Raw genomic sequence first — 24,836 nt, forward strand, 5'->3', positions numbered from 1 at the left:
TTTACAACTTAGAATTTAAAAAGAAAAGTTAAAAAGATGTTTTGTATGCACCACATTTTTCACCTAATTATCCAAACTTTAAAAAATTTGCGGGAGGGAGGGAGGGAGGGAGGGAGAGAGGGAAGAGCAAGATGCAGGAGAATACATCATCAAGTCAGCAAAAGGGAGGTGAATAGTCATAAGTTTGGGAGCAGTAGAAAGCAATGCAGGGATGCCACAGGAGAAGAGACCAACCTAGGTGTGATGACTGGGGTAGGAGGATTTCAAGTTTGAGATCAGTCTGGGCTTGATGGTAAGATCCATAGAAAAGGAAGGAGAGAAGGGGAGGGGAGGGAAGGGGGAGAAGGGAAAGGATGAAGAGGGAAGGAGGGGGGGAAAGGGGAGAAGCACAGGAGGGATGTTCTAAAGTGTTCACAGAGGAGAAAGGAATAAACTCACTTCATAGCAGAAACGTTATTGAACACAAAAAGCGCATAACACAAAAGGGAATTTCAGGTAAGAGGGAGACATGAATTCTAAATAGAAGTAAGTTGGGTTGTACAAAATTAAGAAACAGAAAGAGGTTGAATTCTGGAAATTGAATGGATGGGATGCGATATATTTTAAGAATTCTACAAGAGAGCAGTACACTAATTACCAACTTTTTTGATTGAAGAATATTATTCTTTAATTTTTGGGTTAGGCTAGAGGTGTAATGGTTTTCTACACTAGCTGCAACTGCTTAGACTCAAGAATCAGAACTATAGGAGATAAAAGCGTTTTATGAGGAAGAAAGAGATTTATATAGAATTGATTGTTGGGTAAATGAGAGAGCAGAGTGAATTGATTGAAGAGACACTGAGGCTGACAGGATGTTAGGTGGAGGCCAGGTGAGTTGCAGAGACTAAGGAGAATTGGCGCTGAGTCAAAGGACTTCAAGGCAGTGCAGGTCTGCATGACGCTCAGATCCTGGAAGTGACTGCTTTGAGATGAGGCGGAGTGACCTCAGATGGTCAGTGTTGAAGGGGTAGGAGCGAGTAACTTCAAAATTATCTGGGAGAAACCTTGAGATAGGAAAGGTTAAAGTCATTAAGGTTAGTTGAGAAAATAAAAATCATACAAAACTAGTGGCTGACATGTTCTAAAGACCAGGAATCTGTCCTGCAAATAGCTGGGGGTAAGTGTCGCATCAGTGGTGAGTTTTGCTCTATCTGGCCTTTATATTCATTCTGTCCATAGAGCCACATCTGTTAACTCCAAACAAAGGCCCTTTCTTTGAAACTCAAAGCATGTCCTGAATGTTTTTAATGGATATTAAATTTTATGTAGTCTCAAATCTCACCTGTGTTGCTTTGGCTGGTGCTATTGGTTAGCTTCTCTTCAAAGCTTTTAGATGCAAACACATGACTTTCCCTAAACATATTATATATGCCTTAAGCCAAGTGTTTTGTTTCCAATAGAGGTATATAAATGGTAACTTCATTGGCTGACCGAATGTACTCATTCTTGGTCATTATCACCATGGCCAGTTAGGGCAATGAACTGACTGAAAATGAACTAAAGTCATAAGACAAGCTAGGGGTAAATTCAAGATCAGAACACGCCACCCAAAAATATGGATATGATGCTGTAGAACATTTATGCCAGTCAATACGAACATGAGTTGTGAGTTTTTGCATATAACAATTTTCCTCCTCGGTAGACCAAAGCTATCTGCTCCAGGTGAATGTACTCAGAGAGAGCACTGTCTGTTTATAAGACATAATGCCTGGTAAAAAAATTTAAATAAAACAGGCCAAAATATGATTAGCTTTTAAATATGCCATAAATTCTAAATTGTGTTAGGGATAAAATATTCCTGATGAAAGGCCCTTTGTCATTCTAAACGCTCAAGATACCGTTCCTGTTGAGTTTTCCTGACACAACATAGATGTGTGCTTCACCTTCGCACTAGTCCCATAATTTCATCATTTGTCCTTGAGTAAACAGCGCCTGCTATATGGATGCTTATTCTGGGAAATCCCAGTTATACCCTTGGGCCCTGGCTCAGAGACATGCATTCATTTAGAGAGTAAGTTTGTAAAGATTTAGAAACCTTGGCACTGATTTCGAGTACAGTGTTATCTCCAGCCCATGTGATTCCATTTTGTGTTCCCACATGAAAGCAATAAGACTCAAACTAAATTTGAGTGCTAGCATTGTGGTTATAAGGATAGAAATGCAGAACTTCAAATGCCTCTAAGCTCAGTGAAGTTCAAGTCCACTCACTGGGCAATATTCATGTTCTTCCTTTATTTCTTTTTATATCAAAAGGTACACATTGAAATTACTCTGTTTTCTTGTTCTATATGATAACGTTTATTTTATTTTTTATTCTTTATGGTTTCTACTTCAGGCATGCTTATACCAATGAAGCTCAAAACACAAAATATTTAACTGCATTTCTTTTCTGACCATCATAGTTTTTATAGTTTCTTGTGTTTTATACTGATCATTACTGAAAGTGATGTGTTGTAGAGGAGGCAGATATTACTTTAGAAAAGATTCACTCCAGGTATCAACTGTCTTTCATTTCCTGTGGCTATAGATGTTTCAGAGTTGAACAAGCTGTGTCACTTAATTAGCCTCCAAGATATCTAGAGAGAACAGGACAAACAGACAAAACAAAACAAGAATACAGCACAGAAGCCATCAGCAAGTGTGCGAAAGTGTTGCAAAAGAGATTAAAGAAAGCCAGGAAATGTCTGAGGTACGAAGGCAGAGTGAGGGCTGCTTCTAATCTGCAGATAGGGATCTGGAAAGTTTTCCTGGACATAAGCGGAAATGGATAGTTGGCATAAGTAAAGATGATAAATTAAGTGCATTACCAGTTGAGAGAATACGCCAGGCAGTCTCAGAGAGGGAAATGATGGATATGGAGAAGGAACGGGAGAAGGCAGTGGTGGGTTCTCCCCGCTCTCTGCTCAGTGACTCACTGGGGAACTTTCAGCAAATGTGTTTGCCTGAGCGAGCCTGCCTGGGACAGTTTAAGTCAGGGCATTGGGGTGGCCCTCAGCACACTCATGTTTCTGCTTTAACCTTTCAGTCAGCTCTTGAGAGCCGTCATACAACAAAAGAAAATAATAGACATTAAATGCTTGAGACGTTTGATTTGAAAGTGTTTCTTAAAGAGCCTGTACTTGGGCTGGCGAGACAAATGAGTGGTTTGAGAGCACATACTGCTCTTCCAGAGGACCCAATTTCATTTCCAGCAACCTCGCTGGGCTGTGCACAACCACATGTGACTCTAGATCCAGGAAATCTATGCCCTCTTCTGGCCTCTCTGGGCACCTATACTCACATGTACAAACTCACATACATACACATAGTTAAAAATAAGAAAATCTTTTAAAAAATAAGAATATTTATTTAAAAAATAAAAATAGAGTCTGTACTAAACTTAGCAGCAAGTGGAAACTCACTATATACTTTGAATATGTTAGGTTTTAGAAGAATTAGAGGAATAGCATGTTTTGTCTGTTAATCCTATTGCATTCTTGGGGCATTTTCAGCTTGGATTTGTGTCACTAATGGGCACTGCCAATATTTTAGTATCATCCATAGGATAGTTCTAGAAGGAAGGCAACTTCCACAAGAGGAAAAGCCAAAATAGGACATGCAGGAAATGTGTAAAACACCCACAGCTCCTGTCACATACAAGTCAATGCTTAGGATTCATGTCCATGCTAGAAAAATCACCGTCCCTAAGTTGCTCTTTTTTTAATGTAAGAAGACAAACCTATGATCCAAGAGGTAGAAACACTTTCCCAAACGGGAGTAGTTCATTTTAATTAGATTGCAAGTTTCACTGCCAGAACCCAATGCCAGCGTTTCCCTACAGCTATCCTGCCAAGTAAAATACAGGACACTCACACAGATTTGAATTTCAAATAGAAATGAGTCATTTTTGTATACGGATATGGAATTAAACACAGTTTTAAAAGTGACTTATTTATCTGAAATTCAAATTTAACCGGTGCCTTCTATAATTATTTGCTGAATCTTCAACTGCAGCACTGTAACTTGCTAAGCCAAGAAATAGCATAGAATAAGGGAAATAGAGAATGACGTGAATTTTGATGTATGAAAAATGAAAATACACCCTTCCTTTGGACAGTCAAACTTTATTAAAGCTCATATAGAAAATCTGATGTGGCTGCAAATATTCCCCAGGTGTGTACACACAAGAAGATGGAAGTTTAATATCATTCCATTCACTTTGAAAGGATGTTCCGGTTTGAAGACATCTTGAAGAAACATTGCCCTTGCTCTTCTGATACCCTCCCTGCTTAGAAATGCAGAGTCCTAGGCCTCCCCAGATCCACTGAGCCAGAATCTGTAGGTAACAGGATCCCTTGCGGTTGGTATGATCCTTCAAGGCCTGAAGACACAGTTGTACATACTTTAAAAAGATACTCATAACTGGGCATGGTGGTGCACACCTTTAATCCCAGCACTCAGGAGGCAGAGGCAGGTGGATCTTTGTGAGTTCAAGGCCAGCCTGGTCTACATAGTGAGTTCCAGGACAGCTAGAGCTACAGGGAGACCCTACAGGATAGGTCTCTTTTAATTGTGAGGGTGGTGCCCTGTTTACATGTGCTTCCACACATGTAAACAGGGCACCACCCTCACAATTAAAGGAGACCTACCCTGGGTGATACTGTCTGGGCTTCCAGATAAGATTTTATCAGAAAAAGAGAGAGAGAGAGAGAGAGAGAGAGAGAGAGAGAGAGAGACTGAGCCTTTAAGAGGAAACTAAAATATACCTCTCTGGGTACTCAGTTCCTTTCCTTTTCCAGGTGAGGAAACTGATAAAGAACACTTGTCACTTTGCCCAAGCCCTCTGTGTGGAGGCAATCCCAACCGTGCTCCACTTCTTGGTGCTCACTGAGGACAGCAGTATGAAGCAATAGAATGTTCCGGTCGGCTGCTTCACAAGGAGCACTGTGTACCCCTGGTGTCATATCCGGATCCCGAATTTTGTACTTACCTCCTTTCCTTTAACCTAAGTGCCTATAACTTTGCTTCCAGGGTTACTGAGAGAAAAGCATGTCTGTCTGCTCTCTGCACATTGCCAGCTGAGTGTACCCTTCAGGTTTGTTTGTGGATATTTGAACTAATTACCTCTGCCACAAACCACTGAGCCAGATCTTGATGACTATTCAATTAAGAGTTCAAGAGGAGTAATTAAGGAGAAGTCCTGCTTGTGTGGTCTACCCCAGTGCCCACATATCATTGTGAATATTTTCTTCTGAATGTGATTAATCACATAAATAATTATCAGAAATGAAATTAAAGGTCACCCATCCATTGCGCCCTGTAGTGTCTGAAGGCATCACATCCTGGATGTTTGTAACGGATTTGCATCACATTCTGGATTGAATCAGGATTTTCAGCATGCACCCTAGTCTGCCAGCAAGTGACCCCATGGTCTTTCTCAGTTCACACAACAATTTTAATTAGCCATTCTTTAAAAAGACCACATTTGGCAATGTCTAAGTCTCAAAGAAGAAGTTCAATACGTAACTTCCCTCAAATGCCAGCTGGCACTCATCACATCCAAGTTCAAGGCAGGAACAGAATAGCCCTAGGTTTCTAGATCCCTCAGCTATGCCCTTCCTAACAGCCACAGGACAGATGGCTCACGTAGTAGCACCCACAGTAAGGACTTTTCTGTGAGAATTAAATATTCAGTCCTTCAGTTAATGTCATAGTTACCTATTGTTTTTATTTAAAGAAATAACTGAAGAACAGCAGATAGGCAAAGAAAAGCTACCTCAGTTAAGACTAAGGAACAGACCATGTGTGCTGGCACATGCCTTTAGTCCCAGCACTTGGGAAGCAAAAGCAGCTGGATCTCCTGAAATCAAGGCCAGCTTGGTCTACATAGCAAGTTCCAGGCCAGCTGGGGGCCTACAGGGAGACCCTTTCTCAAAACAAAAAAGACTTGTGAATATGATTTTCCATAAATTTAGGATTTCTACAATCAATAAACTGAAGCATAAGGAACAATGATCAAAGAATTACAACATGTAAGGGTCCTTAACATCATTATCCACCTGCAGTGATCATTATTATTACCCACTCCCCAACTTTAAAATGAATCAGGTAGACAAGAATTAAGGTCCTAGACACTCAAAGGAGAAATTTGCTATCATTTTCAAGATGGGAAGGAAAAGATCCAGAACCAACAAGTAACTTACTCAACATCAGATGGTGGTTTTTAGTAAGGAATGCCGTTGCCTATTTGGGAAGGTATTTTAGAAAGATAGCAAAATTTTTCTGGTAATTTTTTTATTCTTCTTTAGCAGTTTTAGACATGAGATTGGGATATGCAGGAACTGCAAAAGAAAGCAAAATGGGATCAAATTTCTAAAGTGCCAGTGGTGTGACACTACTTAAATGTTTAGTATCCCTTATTCAAATTACTTAAGACAAGTATTGTTTCAGATTTTGGATATTTTTTTTTAAACTTTGGAATACTGGGGGCTGGAGAGATGGCTCAGCAGTTAAGAGTACTGGCTGCTCTTGCAGAGCACCCACATGGTGGCTAACAACCATCTGTAACTCCAGTTCCAGAAGATCCCAACACCCTCTTCTGACCTCCATAGGTACTGCACAACATGGGTATACTTACATGGATGCAGGCAATACATTCATACATATAAAATAAAATACTAAATAAAATATTTTTAAATTTGTAATACATATATATGATCTATCTTGCAAATGGGACTCAAATGTAAACAAGAAATTGATTCGTTTCATACATACCTTATACATATAACCTGGAAGCATCATAAAATCTTTTTTTAATTATTTCATTCATGAAGCAAAGTTTTATGCTATGGAATTTTCCATTTGTGGCACTCTGTCAGTGCTACAAAAATATCTCAGAGCATTTTGGATTTCAAATTTTCAGATTGTGAGTATTTAATTTGTGTACCTTAACACTTTATTATGAAAAATGCACTTTCTTTCAATTAAGTTGAAAAACTACAGATAAAAATAGAAGATTTGAGTTTTTCTCAAATGCAAAGAGCAGTTCTGAGTCATTGTTAGGTGCATTAGACCTATTATGCTTTGTTCATCTTTAAGAATGAAAGGCCTACAGGGAATGTGCAGCTGCTATCTAGCCAAATGTATGAGCTGGGGCCTCAGCGGATTTAAATCTTCCTAAGGTATTTCTGTATTTATGTGTCTGAAACAAGTAATAATAAATTGAGGAAGATCATCCTTATGGATATGTAAATAATTTCTGAAAACAGGCTGGGGATGTATTTCTACAGCAGAGCATTAGCCTAGGGTATACAAGGCCCTGGGTTCAGTCTCCAGCACTATTCAATAAAAAAACTAAACAATAATTTCCAAAAATAAATTTGAATTGTTATTATGGGTGTTACACCACCCATAATAAATGTCACCGATAATTTTACATATTTTCACAGAAAAAAAAAGTATTAACATAAAATTTCTTACTTAATGATGTTCTTATTGGCCTGGAGAGATGGCTCAGCAGTTAAGAGCACTGGCTGCTCTCAGAGGATTTGGGTTCGGGTCACAACATCCACGTGGTAGCTAACAACCACCTTAACTCCTGTTCCAGTGGATCAGACCCCCTCTTCTGACCTCTGTGGGCAGGACACAGACGCACTTACCTGCACACAGACAATACAGGCATACAGGTAAAGTAATAACAATAAAAAACTTTTAAGGAATATTGATGTTCATAATGTTACACTTTAAGAGTACACTGGAAGCAACATCATGTTAACAAATGGTGGCTGAGTTCGGCATAAACTATTGAATTTTAAGAAGTCATTTCCGCAGCGGGCAAAATTACCTTTGAAAATAGATTTCATTTTATCTCAGCTGCTCTTTCCTAGCTATGCAAGTTTGTGTGAAACGTACAGGATTTAGGTGTGACTGTTAAATGAGATCCTGTCTTTGAATCATACGGAGGAGCTTAACAATACGCAGTTTCCACAAGCTCCGTCGGCAGCGTGCCTGTCATCCGTACCCTTTCTAATGAAGGGTCGTTTAAGATTAAAAGCTTAAGACCAGTAGCTTGTGCGTGGTGTGGAAATTAGTAAGTAGGCTGCCCTTGCCATCTGGACCCAGGGGCCATTTCTTTTCCTTTTAAAAAAGTAGAGATATGGAGCAAGGACTGGACAGTGTAGCTTGCCTAGGGAAGAAGCCCAGCTCTGAAGCCGTGGAAATGGGTAAGTGGTGTAAATCGCGCGACCTGAGGTAAACGGACTTTCTGCTAAAACAGGAGTAACCATGAGTTACTACATTTAATCCCTTCATAGGCTTCTGTCTGTGCACACCCTTTGATGATAGGTACTGTTTTAGGATCTGGCATCCGGAGAAACTGTCCCTCCTCTGAGTTGCAGCAGCCACATCCAGAGAGACTGCATGTGTCCACCAAAGATGCTCTTCGTGTCCACTGTGCACTCGTTGCTTCAGTGTGGAACGTGCTACTTAGTTTCAATGTCTTCTGAGGTAGAAAGACATTCAGTTTCACTCACCTCATGAGGTTTAATCAGCTAAAAAACGTCAGACATTCGGACCACATGGTGTAATGGAGACAAGTGGGTACTATTAATAAGCAGAATGTAATGACCTCAATTGCTGTTTTTCCAGAACATAAAGCTCATACTCATTCCTACTTGATGTGAAATATTTCCCCCACAGCCATTAATCATAGATGTTAGTATGTCATTTGCAAACCTAGCAAGCTACCAAGAACCACTATATGTACACCAATATTTAACCTTTTTGCATTAAAATTCTTTACATAGAAATAAAATTCCTTCAGTATTTGTTGCCTTATTTATGCCAGAATTTCAGACACTTTGACAAATGGAGTAATCATTTATAGTGTTGCTGTGGCTATGAAATACATTTTCATGTCTTCTGTTGTAACTTAATAATTCATTTAAGCACCTCTATTTCCAAATCATAGGAAGTTTATTTGATAGAGTGCCAGAGAAAAAAAGCCCTTCTTGTCAATACAAACAGCTTGTATTTTAGGATTAGTGTCTACCATGCAATATTAACTTCATAGGGTCAAGTCTGTTCACACCTTTTGATAATGGGTCCCACTTTTAAGATTTAATGTCTTTAACGTTCAGTCATCAAGAGTCATAAATAGATGTGGCTCTCTTAATAAATTAGTTTTTTTTCCTAAGACTAAATGATATTTACTCTATCTCATTTACTAGGAAGTGTAACAACTAATTGAAAACATTATTCCTACATTATTCCTATGGCCTTATCTTTTTAGTTAATTTAAAAGACATTTATATTGGTGTTGACTTCTAGAAGAAAAAAGAATCAGTGGTTATGCATTAAAACACATACGCTGAGGTTAGGTGAGGAAGTGCACACATGGATAATCCCAGCACTCAGATGGCAGAGGTAGGCATTTCATAATTTCCAGGCCAGCCTGAGCTACATGGTAAGACATACACACACACACACACACACACACACACACACACACACACACACAATTTAATGAATTTTTCGGGGCTGGGAAGATGGCACAGTAGTTGAGAGCACTTACTGCTCTTAGGGGGAACTCTGATTTGGTTCTCAGAACCCATATCAGGCAGCTCACAGCTCACAGCTACCTGTAACTCTATTTCAAGGGGATCTGATGACCTCTTCTGTCTTCCATGGGCCACATGAACATAAGTGGTACTCATAAACTCATGAAAAGAAAGAAAAAGAAATAAAGAAAGAGAAGAGAGAAAGAAGAAAGAAAAAAAGAAAGGAAGGAAGGAAGGAAGAAAAGGAGGGGTAGAGGAAGGGAGGGAGGGAGGAAGGGAGGGAAGACAGAAAGGAGGAAGCAAAGTGCATTTTTTAAATCATAGTTTATCTTGCTATAGCTGTACACTTCTTTAACATAAATGATTATAAGGCATGCATTAAATCTTGCCTTTAAGAAACCCTCAGCTCCCTTGGGAGCAAATTATGACCAAGGACTACCACCTACCTGGAGGTAAATAGGGCCACAGTGGAGATTTGGGTTCAGGACTCAGGGAACTTACAGAGAGGAATTCGTATTAACTCCAGCTGTGATGGCAAAAGTGATCATGTAATGTGATGCATTGAGAAGTTAAGCTAAAAGAGTTGTAAACTGTGTCACTTTCTTTCTTTTCTTTCTGTCTTTGAAACAATGTCTCTTTTATCCCAGGATGACCTTGAACTTCTGATCCTCCTACCCTCATCTCCTCAGGGCTAGGACTGCATGTATGAGCCACTCCGTTATTTACTTTTCTGTTACTGTCATAAAAACACCATGACCAAGGGAACTTATAAAAGGAAGACTTTATGTAGCTTATGGTTCCAAAGGAGCAAGAGTCTACATGGCAGGTAGGCATGGCTGCAGAGGTGGCTGGAGGATGAGCAGAAGCTAAGCTCTCACATCTTCAAGCAGGCACAGGAAGCAAGAGAGCAACTGGAGATCTGGCAAAGCTTAAGAACTCTGTAAACCCACAGCCATTGACCACTGACATGCTTCCTCCAACTTAGCCACATCTTCTGTGACCTCCCAAAACAGCAGCACCAACTGGGAACAAAATGCTCAAATAATTGGAGCGTATGGGGGACATTCTCATTCAAATCACCACAGTAGGCATGCTTGATTTATGTGTGTTGTAAAGGATTGAAACCAGGACTTTGTATGTTTTGGGAAAGCACTCTACTGAGATATATCCTTAGCCTGGCAAATATAATTGTTTCTATAACAAGATCTCACCTTAATGCTCATAATTTTTACATTTTCCTGTTTTAGAGACGCCCAAGCAGATGGCCAGCGATGAAGTTTCGAAGAGGTTCAGGACATCCTGCCTATGCTGAAGTTGAACCAGTTGGAGAGAAAGAAGGTTTTATTGTATCAGAGCAGTGCTAAATTTTTAGGACAGAACAGCACCAGTACTGGCCTACAGGTGTTAAGACTAAAATTTTGCTTATACCTTTAAGACAAACATACACACACATACACACACACACACACACACACACACACACATACACAAGCACACACATGTACACAAAGGAGCCCTAAGCTGCTGTAGCCAGAAAGAGACAAGATTTCTGGACAAGCCCAGCCCAGGAAGGCTAAAAGGAAAATTAAAATTTGTGCAACACACCATGTACCTACTAAACACAGAATTCCCTAGTGGAATGACATCCATGGTTCATGCGGAATATCTCCTTTGGACTTAGAAGAAGTGTGACAAGATTATGATCACAAAGGAGCCCTAAGCTGCTGTAGCCAGAAAGAGACAAGATTTCTGGACAAGCCCAGCCCAGGAAGGCTAAAAGGAAAATTAAAATTTGTGCAACACACCATGTACCTACTAAACACAGAATTCCCTAGTGGAATGACATCCATGGTTCATGCGGAATATCTCCTTTGGACTTAGAAGAAGTGTGACAAGATTATGATGCTGTCAGTTCAGGTGCAGGGTTTCAAAGGGATCAAGGAAAAAGGAATGATAATAAATAAAGCTTTAGTTCACAAGGGATCAACACCTTTGGTTCAAATGTTCTCTGATGTCTCAAAAGGTAACCATGTTCCAAAGCCTGAACTCTGTCTCTCAAAAGAACAATGATGAATGTTTCAGCATTGCTGGGAACAAAAACTCACATCTGAGCAAAACCAAACACAAACTGAGAGATTTTTCTATCTTTTCCAAACAGACCTGCAGCAAAAGGATTTTGTTTTCTGCTCTAGATGCATCTGTTCCGACAAGTTCATTACTTCGCAGGATGAATCTTCCATCTGTACAGGAGATTCAAATTCTGCCTGCCTCTTCTTGGTAACAATGCCATTTCTGTGATCTGTAACACAATTTCTAAACTTTTAGCTAAAAACCAGAAAGGAGGTAGTAAAAAGTAAGGCTTCCCATTCTCTTGCCTAAGTAGGAAATCTGATTTGTATTAGGAAGTATTGTCTCCGTCTCCCACTTGGGAAGCCCTGGGAAGCCACATTAGCTCTTGGCTGATGGAAACAGAAGAAAATAATAGGAAGAGTTCTGTGATCATTTTTGAGACAAAGGTCTTACAGGATTTTAAACACATGGGTTTTTTTTTAAAGTTTGCCATTTCTGTATGAAAAGCCCAATTCATTGTCAATTCTTCTCTAAGAAGCCATTGAAGTCAACATATTCTTGGTGTTAAGAAACAAAAGAAGAACGAACCCTGCTGAATCATGCAGTAATTTTCTTTAAAGCACATAGTAGTTACATAAATATATAAAAATATATTTTGTTTATAACTAACACAAGGCAGGCTCTTGTGACTCTAAAGAGTGTATTTTGTCATCAAGACAAAACAAATGCAAGATGTGTCACTGCGTTCCTTCCACAGAGTTGTAAGATAATCCTTAATATTAGAATATTTTTATGTCACTTAGCAGATGTGGTTCTATCAGTTGCAGCACCCATCTCTTGCTGCCTGTTAGATCCATGCTTTCATTCATACCAACTCCTTCCCTCTCTAAAGGAAACAGAGACAAAAAGCTTCTCAGATTGAGCTCCCATTTGCCATCTGATCACTATCCAGATTTGTAATGTCCCCACACCTAAATCAAGGAAAGGCATCTCTCAAGTGAATATAAACTAAACTACTAAAAGTGAAAATCAGATGCTGTGAGACACAGTTCCAACAGCAGCATAACCCATGAAACTTTCACATTCTGTGCCAAGAAATTTGTTGGTTTTTATAAGATACAGTGTTCAACATTTGCAGTACAGGTTTCAAAATGCAAAGATGTAGTTACAGTGACATTTACTAATAGCTTAGAGTCTGTACAACTGTACAACGTCTACATTTGGACAGCATCCGTCCCCTACCCTAATGTCACTTATCATCACATGTTTCACTTAAGCAAGTGCTGTTTTCTGACACGTCTATTTTGCTTTACATTTTTAAGTAACTGGTGAGCGGTAACTTTTTCCTAAATTTAGTTAATGTTGTCAGGAAAGGAAAATAGAAGAGCAAGGTGATTGTAAGGGTGTGATGACAATCTGTGTCTCAGTCGTATTCAACGTTATGTGAAATATTCAGCTTTCCCTGTTCCGTAGGTTTGCTCAGATAGCAATAACCAAATGACTTGCTAATGTAATGGTATTCCATGGACACATAAGGGACACATAGACGACTTCCTTTGAGGAAAAGATGAGGCACTTTCACAGGCTTTGGCAGTCAGCTTGGCTGCTAACAGCAATTGATTGGCAGCCACGTAAATACCTTTGCACGTGCATCTGACTCCATACACAATCTCTGTAAGTAGTAATTTTATCTTTTTACCCTTTAGAGCTCATCTTCCATTTTAGACTCAAAATAATTGATAATTCTGCTCAATGAATAATAAAATTCTTTGAATGACTGAGTGCACCAAGGTACCAAGTAACAGGGAAAACTTGGAGGAAGTAAAAACACTGCTAAAATATGGGGAAAGTTTCTAAGGGAACTAAGAGTTAAGGGGAAGAAGAAGTTCTACTTTGTATGAATCCATGAATAGGAAAGAGAAATATTGCTGGACTTTCTTTCCTCTATGAAACACTGATTCAAGTTGGACTTCTGGTTTGTTCTTGATGCCTGTCTACTGGAGAGAAAAGGCAAACAGAGTTTCTAGGAATTTCATAAAGGAGCCCAATATTGTAGACTTTATATGGACCTGTCAATGTTCCATGAGCACAGAGAAAGAACAGCAGTGATGATCTTCAGATAGACGTAACAAAGTCACACAGACCAACAGGATGGAATCAGGAGAATGGTGCTACAGAGGAACTTAGCTATTTCGCCTTCATTACTTATAGAAATAGTAATATGTGATTAGAAATATTAAAAGTAAAGACAGATATCTTAAACCAGCCAAATCACAGACAGTATATTGGTTCGCTTATGAACAGTTTGGACGTTAAGAGATACTAACAAATAGAAAACTAAAGATTAAAGCTAAAGATGAATTGAACACAATTACTTTGCTATAAGATATCTAGAGTATTTGGAAGAATCTCAAAGGTATTACTTAGAGCTATGGTGTCCAATATTATACCTACTGGGCATATTTTTGTTTTAGTGTTGGCTTGGTTTGGGGTTTTGGTTGGTTGGTTGGTTGGTTGGGTTTCTCTGTTTGTTCGTTTGTCTGTTTGTTTTTGAGACAGGGTCTCCCTGTAGCTCCAGCTGGCCTGGAACTGGCTGTGCAGACCAGGCTACTTCAATCTCACAGAGATCTGCCTGGTTCTGCCTCCTGAATGCTGGGATTAAAGGCATGAACCACCATACCAGGCTGGCTGGTGATTTTTTTATTAATTAAATTTAAATACAATTTAAATTCAATCCTTTGATCAGACTAGTCACCTTTTAAGTGATCCATAGTCACATTTAGACTACACAGAACACATCTAATATTTCAGAAAATTCTACTATAAAATACTATACAGTTGTTTCTTTAGAATTTGTTGTCCTTGAAGAAGAAGTGTAAGGACGAAAGAAAGGAATTTGATAGCTCTTATTCATATCAAAGCAATTCTTTTGTGATCTTTGAGAGACCTCCTAGAGTAATGAAGAGAACAACGGCTGACTTGGCTTTGAGTCTCCTCTGTGTCATCTCGGAAAAATCACTTCAATCTCCATGACTCCCAGTTTTCAATTTGGAAAATAAAAAATAATATGTGTTCTGTCTTTTGTGAAAAATTATTATGCAGACCGATTAAAATGTACAGTTATACAGATTTTTGAAACCATATGTCAATGTTGATGTCATCTATAAAGCACATCTGTAGCTTCAGCACAAAATTGCGTGCAAAAGAAAAGTCCATCAATTCAGAAAGCAAACAGAAGCAGTCACTGTGATACCTTCTTGAAGAAGTATCGAAAGCAAATGTACTCAAAGCACACAGCAAAACTGCCTGAATTTCTTTTGTCCATGTCTAATAGTTGCTTCTTCTGAACCCTTTCTTGTCTCCTGTGTTAACTGCCTGGGTTTCCCAGCTGGGCTCTTTCTCCTTCTTGTTTCCCCTGCTTTTCCACTTTACTCCTCACAAGAAAAGGAAGCCCATGAGCTTAGCCAAGGCTTTCCCTTAAAAAGATGATACTGCACACCTAGGCTGTCTCATGTTTGTTTGATTCCTGTCCAAATGGAAGGAGCTATCACATTAAGATGTATAAAAATGATGAAATTTGCTTTTAAATATACAGTTTGCAAATGCAGACTTTATAAAAGGAATAAAATTACTTTAAGTTATGGTAATATCCAGACAATATATAATGTTGAGGCATTTCACACAACCCCTTTGTTTTACAGATAAGAAAACTAAGGATTCAATAGATATAGTAATTTGGGGTTTTAAAATGCTCAGTTGGTCATTTTTGTTCCAGTTCTTATTGTGTATATTCCTTTAGAAATAATTAAGATGAACTAAACATCTGAAAGTACAGTCCAAGTATTAAAATTAACTTCATCTGCTAGTGGGATTATCAATATCCCAATATACATTGTCCTATAATGTGTGACATTGAACAGTCTTCCTCTGTCCTGTTACTGTCTTAGGAACGCTGTGATTTTTACATCAACTGGTGACTTCAGAGTCTAGCTACTGCAGGGTCTTTATCTGGTCATACATCACCTCTCTCCCCGCTCCTCAGCTATAGTCATCCAGGTCAATAGTGTTATTTCTCGTTGCCATTTAAACTTTTCCTGCCTTTATTTCATTTCTTCCCAAACACATTTGAAAACTAATGCTGCTTGTTGAAGAATTTCCTGCCATATGTATAATCACTATTTTTATTTGTTCTTTCAAACTATTTGGACAACTTTGTCCCAAGAAGGTCTGACTAGCAAACATGGAAATCTCAGTGGCATTTCCTACTACAGACTAGTATCATGTTTTCTTTATAAAGCACTTTACATTTTACAGAGCACTTTGATTCATCTTTTTACTTGTTCATTTATTGAACCACTTCTTTAACTTTACTGTGTGTTGAGCACACAGTAAATATAGAAACAAATACAGAAACCATTCAGGAACTAAATTCACCACTATAATATAATAAAATACACAAACACAACATTGCAAGTAGGTAAAAGTCTATTTTACTCTATCAATTTTCAATTCAAACCTTTCCTTATATTTAGGGAACTATAAACCTTTTGGACCAAGGAATGTTTCTGAAATGCGATGCATCGTTGAATTTCTATTTCGAATATTCTGTTAATTTCACGTATAGGAAGGAAAAAGGCTCAAAGTTGCCCTGATCCAGAAAGGCTTTTGACTTCACTTGCATTCCTAATTAGTAGACTTAATAGTTAAAGTTTTCCTCTCTTACGCTGATATGCCTGCTGTCGTTTTTCAGTGATAAACGTCATTGTTCTTAGAACACCAGAAATACCACTGTATCCAAGAATCATTCTGCACTTTAAGTGTGTTTGGTTGTTGAAGCGCATGTCATACTTTCCCGTTTCCTCGGCCTCAGCACCAGCGACACTTGAGGTCTTTAAGTCTTTGCTGAAGGCCTGAGAAGTGATTCTATACTTAGTAGGGTATTTGGCAGCCTTTGGCTTCTATTGACTGTCCAGCAACATACATATCCCTTCTAACTAAAGATGTCTGCAGATACCACCACGCCCCCAGAGTGCAAGGCAGGGACGACTAGCCAATGCGTGCCCTGTTAAAACCACTGTATACAGTGAACAAGATCTATCAGGAGTCAGGTCCCAGCATGGTGGTGCACACCTATATTTCTGGCCCCTGGGAGGCCGAGGCAGGAAGACTGCAAGTCCCAGATGAGATTGAGCTACATAGTGAGATCCTGTCTCAAAAGAGTGGGCGTATAGGTGGGGAGGGAGAAGAGAAAGACAGAGATAGACAGAGACAGGTCAGGATTCAAAAGAAATCCCCTTTCTCTTATCAATTAATGTTCACCATATGTGGGTTTTTATTTGTAACAAGATTTGGAATCACAAACTTTGAATTAAACTATAAAAATCACACACATTTAACCATAGACCAACATGACCTTTACCCATTTCTCCATTTCTTAATCTAACAAAGTTATTATTGAGAAGAGACTGGAAGATGGGTTATCTCTGGGAACTGACTATTGGATCACCATTTATCAAGTCCTCTGGCAATGCTCCTTACTGCCATAATTGCTGAGACAGATCTGCACTCGGCAGCGCAGGATCTGACTCCAAAGTCACACAGCTTCAGCATCTCAGCAACATCTGCCATTTCCCGTCTACAGATCTTTGTCTCCGAAGGTACATGGAAGCTGAAGTCAGTGCCTCAAGTTTTAAGTATAACCAGATGACCGTTTGGCATGCTTTTAATTCCTGAATATTTTCTTGTAAGCATCATCAGAAAACTATCTTCTGTGACCTAATCAGCTATGTCCTTAAAGCAGCAGTGGTGATGCTGAAGGTTCTTTTCTAAATTGTTCTTTCATGAAAACAACCCTGTCCCAAGTCACTGAAAATTGGAAACTTGAGACCGGGAATGCTTAAGTACATCACACCAAAGTCTGTGCTCTTGATGTGCCTTATGGCAGTTTTTCTGTAGGCCAGCGGCTGCTTGCAGATAACTGTTAATCTAATCAGTTTGTACTTGTATTTATTTTGCACCAACTGGAAAACATAGTAAAGGTATGTGAAGATAGAGCCCTTAAGATTATTCCAGAATGATTACACATTAAAACTGGAATATCAGACTTCCCTTTATTCTTTGATAAAAGACAATTCAGACTTTGTAAACATTCAGAATTATTTATTACAAATTTATTAATAGAGATACACAATTGAAAATTTCAGTAAAAAAAAAAAAAAGTCTGTAGGCATTGAATAGTGACAATGACTCCTAAGGAATGTGTCATTGGACAGGCACGAAATCAGAAAACTCCAACTTTAGAGATCCTTAAAGGTGTGTAGAATTGCTTACTTACTTGCCGTCATGTCCAACTACATGGTATTGCTTCTCTAGATTTTGAGTTAGCTGAGCCATTAAATCCATGTTAAGTTCAATGGAGCCAGATGATTGTAACTGGGCATAATTTTTTATAGTATCTGGTGCCCATTGCTATCACTATAATTATTGCAAAGCGGGTTGATTTCTTGAATCAAATTTCCATAATAACTCTGTAGAACACATCACCAATGGCTTTTGAATGTTGCACTTATTATGAGAAACCAAATTATGTTCACAAGAGTAAATGCTCAAAAGATGTGATTATTAAGTTAATTGATAACACATTGCTGAGATTTAAAGCTACTGTTACCTTTTATCTAGGAAAAAATGCAAGTCACAAGCCGGCATGCATCTTTACCTAATTTCTAAGATTTAGTAACTTTGGATAATCTTCTAATGGAATAAAGTGAAAAAGTCACGTGGCAGATAGTGATATACGTATTTATTTTATGTTTCCATTTAAGAATCTCTGGGATGCTATCTCTCCTGAGGGAGGTTGGGTTTTCAGCATTCATCTTTCTTTTCCCTAGCATTATGGGATGTATGTGACTTAACTGAGGAAGCACTGATCATGCAGCTGTATACCTTTGGTGCCCATCAGGCATAGCAGGACAGCAACTTCAGAATTTGCTACATTTGGGAGGAGTATGCTCATAAAAGTAGGTGAAGGGCCAGGAGTCCCACAGAAATAAAGACCTACATGCAGTATCAAGCAGTGTTGGACTTTTTCAGAGCAGTTTTCAAATAAATATTCAATGAAATCAGGTCAAATTCAAGTCATTCAGACACTGGAGTGCAGATTCTGTAAGTAATATCAAGAGGCAGGTGATAGACTCAAAGCATAGGATGTGCCCAATTAGTCTACAACAGCTCAGCCTTTACCCATGCATACCTCTTCTACAGCACCAGTCCTAACACTACTGAGGGCCTTGCTCTATAGAGTTGAGTAATCAATAGTCAAACAGCTACCAAAAGGAGTGTTTTGATTTATCTCCCCATAATTTAACAGACATGTCCATACTTTTTGGTTTCTTTTATATTACTGACCATCAGTCAACAAACCACATAAGTGTGACAAGACTTAATTTTCCTGATGATAAGAAAAGGCATTTTCATCTGTGGTCCCAGAGCTTTATCTTTGGGAAATTTGATTATCTCAGGACCTAAACTCCAGTGCTATTGTCTGGAAATTTTGGCAATATGTATACAACTATTCTAAAGGTGACTTGAACAAAGAGATGCTCAGACTGTTCTAGTGACAGCTGGGAAATAATCTCAAATCTCTTCCATCAGCTCCTCTGCAAACAACATTAGGAGAAATCGTTTCTCTTATAAAGAAATATTCAATATATTTTAGAGGAATGAGCTAAATGTCTTCAAGCACAGATGTCTTGTGTATGGTTAACTCGGTGTCAGAAGACCTCAGTGAGAAGTAAGAGAAGTCTTTTCATTGACTGGTCAAAACAAATCTCTCATTTGCCCTATTTGTGGCATTTGGACAGGGCCTGGGAAGTCCATTATTTTCAAAGGAAAAATAAAGACAGCCTTTCTTGCATGCCAGCTGGGATCATGGGAACTTCAAATGCCAGGCATTTACTACTGTTTCTGGTCTTGCTGCTTATGGTCATTTGAAATGTTGAAGAGTGAAAGAGAAAACGTTAAGCCCAGAGGGTTGGGGTGGGGGACACGGTCCGTGTTTTCTGCCAGTTGCACCAATGTAAAGAATATTTGCAATTGCATCTCAAAGCAAGGATAATTGGACCCTTTGTCAGAATCACAAAACTCACTGTGCTGTTGCTAAAAAAATCACACTGAGGAAAATTTGACCGTAAAAGCCCAGTGAACCTAAACAAAAGGAAAGATTGTGTGGTTGAGCAGGGCCCATTGCCAGGATGGGCCTCACCATCATTTGAAAGCCCTGTGTCTGACCAAATATTGTCTTTCAGGTGAAGGTTAGCTTTACAGAGGATTTTTTCAAACTTTCATTAATCCCAGGCTTGAAAAACTGAGCATTCCAATTTTCCTGCAGTGCTCCTGACAGCATTGCTGTTTTCCTCTGCCCTGCTCATGAGACATCCCAAGCTGGCCTAGGCGTCCCAGTGACCTCCCGCAGGACACACCTGAGCCTACAAATGTAGAAACAGTTGTATCTGAAGCTGCACTGAATGGTGTCTAAGAGTAAAAGACCGGTGACCTCAGCAGGAGTCAGATGCTGCATAGAACAGCAAGTTTCCTCATTATTTTTCTGGAAGAAGAATTAGCTAAGTGTAAATGCATTTTCTTACTGTCCATTAATTTGCCATCTGTCTTTTACCTTGGAATCATTATGATTGGAGTAAGTTTTAATTGTTTTATGGTTTCCTATACCAAGCTTTCCTGCAATGCTGGCTCTGTGTACAGTGTGAAAGGAATTTCTTTTCCTGATAATAATTTGATAATAAATCCAGTGCACTGACTGCCATATATATAGTATAACTTCTAAGGTCTGGAGACTGGTAGTGATCAAATGTTACCTGTTATTGATTGCTATTTTCAGAATTAAACCATGGTGTTTTTCACTTTAAGTTGGGGTCAACAACTTGGAAATTTGGATGGGAAGAGGGAGCTGTTTGTATAACACTGCTGTCATATTTGTTGCATATTAAAAACAATAAATAGGCATTTTGTTTTAATTTCTTAAATGCTCTTACCCTTGTCACTCTGTTTTCCTATATTTTGCCAATGATAGAAGGAATTATACATGTAGAGGCAGAGCACAGAGAAACCAGGCTAATGACATGCTACATAACCCTTTTGTTACTAAACCTGTCCAACCTTGGGGACTGAGCACCAAGTAGAATAACCACAGAAAGTACAGGATGAAGGGCTGGTGGTGTGGCTAAGAGGGCGAGATCACCTGTCTCCAACTATGAAGACTTTCGTTTGATTCCTGGAGCCTACGTGGTAGGAGAGAACTGACTCCCTTAGGTTTTCCTCTGACTTCCACATTATGCCATGACATATACTCACCCATACAACACAGACATAGATACACGTAAAATAAGTAACTAACTGTAAACAAATTTAAAGACTGAAAAATATATTCTATATGGGGGGGAGATGTAGGGTGCCATAGCTTATAACTGAGTAAAGTCTTCACCCCCTGCCCCAATCAAAGTTTCTGAGCAATTATTGAATTATCCTGCTGCAAACAAGTGGGATTTTAGTGACCATGTTAAGCCCTAAAGCTGAAATATGCCCAAATACCAACGATCAGCCTGCCTCCTTCACTAGTCTTGTTTTACAAATTTCTCTGAGTTTCCAACTGAGTTCCAGATGACTCTCTACTATTCTTCCTTTTATTTCCAAACTGGAAATAATTATCCTTCTTTCTTAGGGCCTGTTGGATGTGTACATCAGGTGGTTTCTATGAAGTACATGAGGTGAGATGTTTCAAAGCTCAATGTTGTGTGACTTTTCATGGGAGACGTGAACAACTGTTGACAAACTGGTCTACCTTAATGAACCAGTAAGTTTATTGGCATTCCATACAAGAATGTGGAAGAGGGGTGTCTATGTTACCTTTCTGTGGCTATGATAAAACACTCTAAAAATCTTTTGTTTGAAGGAAAGGGGTTCTTTGGCTTACACTTTGTGGAAGCAATCCATCATGGAGGGACCTCAGAGCAGAAACCGGAGGCAGGACCCATGGAGAAACACGGCGTTGGCAGGACCCATGGAGGAACATGGCGTTGGCTTTATCCCTTCCGCCTTCATGCTTAGCTAGCCTTCTTATAGCGTAGGACCACCTGCCTAAGGATGATGCCACCCACAGCGGGTTTGGCCCTACTTCATTAAATAATGATCAAAACAATCCCTCACGGACATGCCTACAGGCCAGTCTGATAAAGACAATTTCTCAATTTAGACTGTTTCAGGTGATTCTAGGCTGTGCCAAATTGACAGTTGATGCTAAAGAGGACAAGGGGTTGGAGCAAGGATGACTCAAAGGCATCTGTGTCACTGAAAAGACCAGTCCTGCCCAGGTGACACCTCACAAAAGCTGTGAGCCTGGAGTTGCCTGTAGCCAGTTCTCCAGGAGAACCTCTTTTCTGTGCAGTTATTACTGCTAACCTCTGGGAGGGGCTTTTTGAATCTTGTAAGGTTCAGGAACTTTGTGATGTTTGTGAGTTGCTTTCTTCCTATGCCTTGAAAGTTTTGTTTATTTCCAGGGTCTTAAGGAGCCTCCCTCCAGGATGGAGGAGATTGCTACACAGCACCAAACTGTCCCTATTGTTTCCTAATACACTTTTCTTGGACTGTCCTTTTAACGCCACCAAACTCATACATCCCTGACACCAGGTCCAAGACCCACACGTGGTACCTGAAGCTGGAGGGAATCCCAGGCTGTGGCATTCCCTGAATAATTACTTTGGGCAATTTAATTATGACTTTTTTAGTCTTTTGTGTGCAACTTTTGGACTCTATTGATTAAACTTGGTATCATGGAGTAAATTCAGAATTTAATTTTATATGGGTGTGGATTTTATGATGACAAAGGTAAAAAATTATTACTGCAAATCATGTCACTTTCCCTGACAATAGAGAAACATTAAGCTAATGCTTTAAAAATCATGTAACGTATACCATAAATTAAACAATGAAGGAAATGTAGCCGAATGATTTACGTTAAAGAACAAAGTTGCTAATGACAATAACATTCTTTTAATTAACTGCAGATTTGTCTTCCACAAATCTTCAGACCAGGTCTCTTGGATTCCTACTTCCAAATCACTATTTCAGAATCAGAGTCTCCTAACAAACAGTTTGGAATTTTTCCCTCTTAGTTTAACACACACAAAAAAATTAAGTGACTACTGTGTATTAGGCCACATACTTGATTTAAAGTAAAAACGGGCATGGTCTTTGCTTTGAATTATCCTGAAGGATTCAAATATTCTATTAAAACATGGTGAGTTTGAGGCTGAGGAGATGATTCTGTCAATAAAGCACCTGCTTCACAAGCCTAACGACCTGTGTGTGGGTCGCCAGCACCCACATAAAAAGCCTACTGTGGTAGCATACTTTCTACCTCTAATTCTAGCAGTGGGAAGACCGAGAAAGGAGGACCCCAGGAGTTTGCTGGACAGCTAGTCTTGTCCAATCAGTGAGCTCAGGATTCGGTGAGAGATTCTGCCTCAAAAAATAAGGTAAAAGGTAGAAGGTTGTATTGGAAGGTGCCTAATATCAATATCCAGACTCCACATGCCATGGGCACACATGTGCATATGTTCTACACACAGCATATATACACATACAACAGAGAAAGAAAACATGGTAAATTTGCATTATATGACTTAGAATGGAAATATTTTCACAGTACCAGATATCACAAGAGGAAAAGTTTATTCTTTAAGGGGAAAAAAAGACAGGTATATTTATAAAGCTGGTGGTAATTGAGCTTGAACTGAATCTTGCAGATTGGCTCTTTAACAGACACATTCGTTCTAGGAAAAGGTGGGCTCTGAACAGAGGGACCCACTGAAACAGAGTGAGCAGCCAAGGAACAGACAGATGTTTATAGTCAGAGGACACACAATGGGCAACAATGTAGAACAAAATGGGTTGTCACCTGGTAATGTCTAGAGCCTTCAATTTCTACCTTCAAGGCAACAGGATTGCACTCAAACTTTGCAGCAGCTGTGGGCTATAACCAAACTCTCTTAGAAAGACCTCCTAAATCAGATGGGAGGAACCGGCTGGATCTGGGCATGATTTTCCAAGTCTGTCTGCTGCTCCATGACTCCTGTTCCTTCCAAGACCTTCAGGCTTCATGCACATGTCCTCAGTCCTCACTAATAAAACCCAAGTCCCTCAGCACATGCGAGAGGACCCCCCTCCCCTCACACCCACCCCCTCCAGCAGATGACGTACTTTCTTTGCCCCACAGTCTTGACACAACTCAGCTTAATATAGTTTACTGTGAAATCAGACAGACATGACCAGGTTTACTTGTCTCCATATATAAAATTCTCCCCTTTATGATCTTTGGAAACCCATGGTAACCTAGACAACCAGCACTGTTTGTGGTAGAAGGTAATCTTCTTCTGGTCATTAGAGGTATAATGGAGTATATAATTTGAGTGAAGATGTTTGAATTTAAGGTATCATTCCTGAAATAAATTACCTAACAATGTCCTTATTTTTAATATTAGTGCTTAACCCATCAAGCTGTCTTCAGGATTATAGAATTAGTAAGTGCCCAGTCAGGAATGTCTGTGATTATTACAAAGCTCAGCAGGTCTGAAAAGGGTGGGCCAGACTTCAGATCCAGGGGTGATCTAAATATCAAGACTGATGGAAATTAAAGACCGTGTCGCCAAGATTCTAGACAGCAAGAGGATTTCAAGGGATAAATTCAAACCACCTCTGGATAATTTGAGAGTATGTTGAAGTTTTTCAGAGCTCTCCAGGGAAGCAGATGCACACCTGATTTAGTCATCAGGGAAACAATGAAGATGTCAGTAGTAAAGGATGCCAGCTGGCTCCCATGACCCTGGCTCAGTGTTTAAAGATCACAGCTTTGAGGTTCAAGTACATTCACAGTGAGAGCCTAGGAGAGTGGCTTGTGCATTGGAGATGAGGGAGGCTGGAAGAGCAGAAATTAATGGGATTGTGACACTCCTTGAGACTCCCACTTACGGGGAGCAGGTTTTCAGATGTGTGTTCAAGTCTCTGGGATATAGCGTGAAGGTGGAAGTGCAGAAATAGAGAAAGGATTTCTTCCTGTGCAGACAGGAAACTACCGTCTTAACTGATACTGATTTCCCTGTTGCAGGTACTAAGTATGTCAAA

General features: G+C 39.4%; 1 protein-coding gene across 1 annotated transcript in view; it reads left to right on the forward strand.

Moving 5' to 3' along the window:
• Nucleotides 1-11,160, forward strand: part of Plxdc2 (plexin domain containing 2) — a 468,383-nt gene extending 457,223 nt beyond the window's left edge. The window contains exon 14 of the mRNA XM_008855025.3: nucleotides 10,823-11,160. Within this exon, the coding sequence (XP_008853247.1) occupies nucleotides 10,823-10,939 (117 nt within the window). The 3' untranslated portion in view covers nucleotides 10,940-11,160. The remainder of the gene's footprint in view (nucleotides 1-10,822) is intronic.
• Nucleotides 11,161-24,836: the final 13,676 nt, after the last annotated feature.

This window comes from Nannospalax galili, unplaced genomic scaffold (assembly GCF_000622305.1).
Source record: "Nannospalax galili isolate Female #2095 unplaced genomic scaffold, S.galili_v1.0 scaffold487, whole genome shotgun sequence".
NCBI lineage: Eukaryota > Metazoa > Chordata > Mammalia > Rodentia > Spalacidae > Nannospalax > Nannospalax galili.